The following is a 5,104-nucleotide window of genomic DNA, read 5'->3' on the forward strand; positions in this document are numbered from 1 at the left end:
ATGGCAACTCCAGAACAAATTAGAGACTTTGCCACCCTTGGTAGGGAACTTGGTTACTCCGGTGGAGAGTTGAATAGTTTCGTGAATGCTCGTTGTGATGAGGCTGCAGAGAAAATGCGGGCTGAGGAAAGAGCCAAGGTCCGGGAACATGAAATGAAAATGGCTGAAATGAGATCGACAAATTCCAGTAGTAGTACGCATGTGGATTTGAGTGGTTTGCACTTGAAAATAGGCAAGTTTGACGAGAATCGGGATAGGTTCGATGCCTATATCAACAAGTTTGAGTTGTTTGCTGACAGTCAGAAGATCCCTACTGAATTCAAGGCCTTATATCTGATTTCAAATCTGAGTGGCAAAGCCCTTGAAGTGGTGAACAGAATGGAGCCTGCTGATAGAGATGATTATGCAAGAGTCAAACAGGAGTTGATGGTGCATTTTCAGTTGACTGAAGAAGGGTATCGCAGGAAGTTTAGGACTGCACGGCCAGAGAAAGGAGAAAGGCCACATCATTTTGCGACGAGGCTCAGAGGGTATCTGGTGCAGTGGATTGAGTTGTCAGGGATCGATGAAGAGTATGATAAGTTGTTTGATCTAGTCCTACGGGAACAATTTTTGAATAATTGCTCAAAGGAAGTGGTGGCATTTTTGAAAGAAAGGGATTGTGATTCAATGGAGGCGGTCAGTAAGAATGCTGATGTGTATGTAAATGCACATGGTGTGCACACATTTGGACAGCAATCAAAGACATCTGATCAGAATCAGAAATGGGGAGGTTCAAAGCCCTCACAAGGTGGTGTGAAAAACACACCAGGCAGTCCGAAACCCCCACAGCGCCCATTTGAAGTGAGGGGAAGGAATCAGCCATCACAGGGTAAGAAGACCCAGTATGGGGCTGGGCGCGGAGATGGCCCGAGGGGTTGTTATCAGTGTGGGAGTCCTACACATTTGAAGAGGGATTGTCCCATGGTGCGTGTGAAATCAGCTCAAGCAATGGTTGGTACAGAGGTGCTAACTGAAGAATCAGAAATGACACGGTCAAACATGGATGCTAGCACGCCGTCAGCTGGCAGTCCAGGAAACTCAATAGGTAGTTTGAGGTCAAATGACGGGGGTGGCAAACAGCCACAGGCAACAGGGCAATCAGCTGCGTGCATGCCTGTTGGAAATCATGTGCCCGTGGACGGGTATCAGAAAGTTGAAAAGCTGGGAATGGCTTACGGACAAGTAAGTGCGATGATGAATCGTATGCCAGTTGTTTCAGGCAGGTTATATCCTGGTGAAGTTCCAATTTCAGTACTCCGTGACACAGGATGCAGTACATGTGTTGTTAAGTCCAGACTGGTTGAGAGACATCAGCTGACTGGGAAGTGTCAAACAGTGAGGTTGATTGATGGAACAGTCAAGCAATTTCCAGTCGCCAAGGTAGAGTTAGACTCTCCATATTTTTCAGGTGAGATTGAAGCATTGTGTATGCCGGATTGCTTGTGTGAAGTGATTGTTGGGAATGTCACTGGTGCACGTGAGCCCAATGATCCAGATTTGAAGTGGGTGCCCAGAGGGGGCAAAGCATTGAGTGACGATGCTGATCAGGAGGATGATGGTGGTAGATACGTCATTGGAGATGGTGAGCAAACTGTAGATACCAAGGTTGATGGCGTTGATAAGGAAGAGGTTGACAATCTTTCTGAGGTGAAAGAAGATGATCCACAGGTGATGGCAGTCGAAACCCGATCTCAGAAGGAAGACCAGGTGTTGGGCGAGACAGAGTGTTCAGTCAGGAATGATGACAGTGGAGTGCAAGCTGTCATGGCTGTGGAGACACGGGCCCAAAAAGCACGCAGTGCAAAACCCAAGAAGGGATTAGTTGTGGTCGATTCGGTCAAAGTCGCAGATCCGCCAGAGTTTCGTCAGAAACAGAAAGATGACCCCACTCTTCGAGCATCGTGGGATAAGGTTGGTGTGACTGATAATTCCAGGTATCTGTTCCGGGTAGATCAGGGGTGCCTATTGAGGCAGGAAAGAGATCCCGAAAACCCGACAGAGGGGATTGGCCCAAAACTTGTTGTGGTGCCAAAGGAATATCGTGCTGATATCATGCATTTGGCACATGAGTCATTGTTTGGTGGTCACCTAGGGATCAACAACACATTGTCAAAGGTAAAGACACAGTTCTTTTGGTCGGGCATGTATGAAGACATTGCCAATTTTTGCCGATCATGTGATGTATGTCAGAAGACCATCAGCAAAGGCAAAGTACCCAAGGTAGAGTTAGGTAGACTCCCAACAATCGAGGTACCATTTCAGCGTATCGCAATCGATTTGATGGGGCCGTTCACTCCCTCTGAACGTGGTCACACCTACATATTGACAATTGTAGATTATGCCACGAGGTATACGGAAGCGATTCCGTTGAAGTCAATAACGACAGTCGATGTCGCAGAAGCACTGGTGACAGTGTACAGTCGAGTGGGTATACCGCAAGAGGTTATGTCTGACCTAGGACCCCAATTTGTCTCTGACTTGATGAAAGAAGTCTGCCGGTTATTGTCAATCAAGCAGTTGACGAGTTCCCGATACCATCCCATGTGCAACGGGCTAGTGGAACGGTATAATGCTGTGGTGAAATCGTCTTTGAAGCGGTTGTGCACAGAGGAGCCACGCCAATGGGATAGGTATCTTCCTGCCCTTTTGTTTGCTTTGCGAGAGGCACCAAGCTCAAGCCTGGGTTTTTCTCCATTTGAATTACTATACGGTCGGCATGTGAGAGGACCCATGGAGGTTTTGAGAGAGCTGTTGACAAACGATGCTGTCGAGCCAGAAAGAAAGAGTGAGTATGAGTATGTCATCGAGTTGAGAAAGAGACTTGTTGAGTCATGGCAGATGGCACAGGAAAATTTGAAGCAGTCGGCAAAGCGGTACAAGACCTACTATGATCGAGGTGCGAAGAAACGGAAGTTGAAGATCGGAGACAAAGTCTTGGTGTTACTGCCGACGGAGCAAAACAAGCTCTTGGTTAAATGGAAAGGGCCATATGAGGTGGTCGGTGCCAAGTATGACTATGACTACGTAGTGGATGTAGATGGCATGAAAAAGACATTCCACATAAACATGCTCAAGCGATACTTCAGCAGGGTAGCAGAGGAAGAAACTGCTGGAAGTTGCTTCGAGGTGTGCCATGATGGTGGTGTAGATGAGTTGTGGAGTGACGAAGGCATGGAAAACAACGATGATGTGTTCACTGAGATACCAGAAATGCCTTGTCCGATTCAGAGAGAATTCGTTGAGGATGTACAGCTGGATGTTTCCCTAGACGAGGTGAAACAAGAGCAGATCAGACGATTATTGTGTGAGTATCAGGATGTGTTCACAGATGTACCAAAGAAGTCAAGTATTGCAGAGTGCAAGATACACTTGACCACAGACGAACCGGTGCGGTCACCACCATACCGCGTACCCCAAGCGTTGCAAGGTGAAATCCAGAAGGAGGTTGAGATGATGATGAAATTGGGTGTTATTGAACCATCTGACTCTCCCTATGGTCATCCGATTGTGATGGTAAAGAAACCGGATGGAACCAACCGTTTCTGTATCGATTTTCGGCGCCTTAATAAGGTTACGGTTTTCGATCCTGAGCCGATGCCGGTGCAGCAAGACTTGTTTGCGTCACTTGCAAAGAGCAAGTATTTCAGTAAATTGGACTTATCAAAGGGATACTGGCAGCTCCCTTTGAGAGACTCAGACAAGGCCAAGACAGCGTTTCTGACACCGATAGGACAATTCCAATTCAGATACATGCCATTTGGACTTGTCACAGCAGGGGCCCAATTCACGAAGATGATGAGAAAGCTGCTATTGGGTGTTCCCAATGTGGTGACCTATATTGACGATGTGTTGGTGCACACAAACTCGTGGGAGGAACATGTGACCACACTCTCAGCCGTGTTGAGTAGACTGCGGGAGGCCAACTTGGCAGCTCGACCAACCAAGTGTGCGCTGGGATTTCAGTCCATAGAGTTCCTTGGCCATGAGGTGAGTGAGGGGATCCTACAGACGAGCGAACGTCTCACAAAGAAGATTGCCGAGGCCCCAAGACCGGTGACCAAGAAGCAGGTCAGATCCTTCCTAGGCCTTACCGGCTATTACCGGGATTTTATACCCAACTATGCCGATGTGGCATTGCCCCTCACAAATCTCACGAAGAAGGGAAGTCCCGAGAAGGTGAAGTGGGGAGAAGGCGAAGAACAAGCATTCCTCGGATTGAAGAAGAGCTTGATCAAGCCACCCATTCTACACCTACCCGATGAGACCAAGGTATTCAAGTTGAAGGTCGATGCCTCAGACACTGGCCTTGGTGCCGTTCTAATGCAAGAACGGGATGGCGAAGACTTCCCAGTGGCTTACGCAAGTCGGAAACTCCTTCCGAGGGAATGTCGTTATGCCACTATCGAGAAGGAGTGTCTTGCGATTGTTTGGGCCATTTGCAAGTTCGAGTTCTATCTGTGTGGCCGGTCTTTCGAAGTACACACAGATCACAAGCCGTTAACGTACATACAGGCGAAGAAAATGCACAACAAAAGAATCATGCGATGGTGCATGAGCCTACAGGAGCACAGGTTCAGGCTCGTCTCTGTAAAGGGCAAAGACAATGTGGCTGCAGATGCCATGAGCCGCCTAGTGTGAACCTACAACACAGAGTAGACGGTCAAATTCAAATGGAACATAGTAAAGCCAAGATAACCAATTCTGACAAAACATTTTTTTTTATATACAGTGTTTATTGCATATATCTGACGTCAGTACAGTATTATAAGATTTTTCTTCATGCTACAAAGATGCATTATCATGGAAGTCTACTTTAAATGTACAGGCAACATGGTTGGCTGTAGACAGGTGTTAATATGGACATATACATGAAAAAAAAATCAATAAGTTCAGTAACTCCTTTGTACATGTTTTGTTTGCTAAGAACAAAATGCGCAAAGCAAAGAATATGATACTTGTTTTTATTTCTGTTATTTCTTTCAGCGTTGCGACAAGACTACACCCGCACTACATCAACGTCGCTATTGATTAGGTGTAGGGCAATCGCGTTGTAGTGTATAAT

The 5,104-nt window shown here is 46.8% G+C and overlaps 1 protein-coding gene across 1 annotated transcript; it reads left to right on the top strand.

The window, feature by feature from the left end:
- LOC140238661 (uncharacterized) lies at nucleotides 1–4,680 on the top strand. Its single transcript, XM_072318560.1, has one exon. It carries the CDS (start codon nucleotides 1–3, stop codon nucleotides 4,678–4,680), a length of 4,680 nt encoding a protein of 1,559 aa, XP_072174661.1.
- Nucleotides 4,681–5,104: the final 424 nt, after the last annotated feature.

The sequence above is a fragment of the Diadema setosum genome, chromosome 15, assembly GCF_964275005.1.
Source record: "Diadema setosum chromosome 15, eeDiaSeto1, whole genome shotgun sequence".
NCBI classification, from domain to species: Eukaryota; Metazoa; Echinodermata; class Echinoidea; order Diadematoida; family Diadematidae; genus Diadema; species Diadema setosum.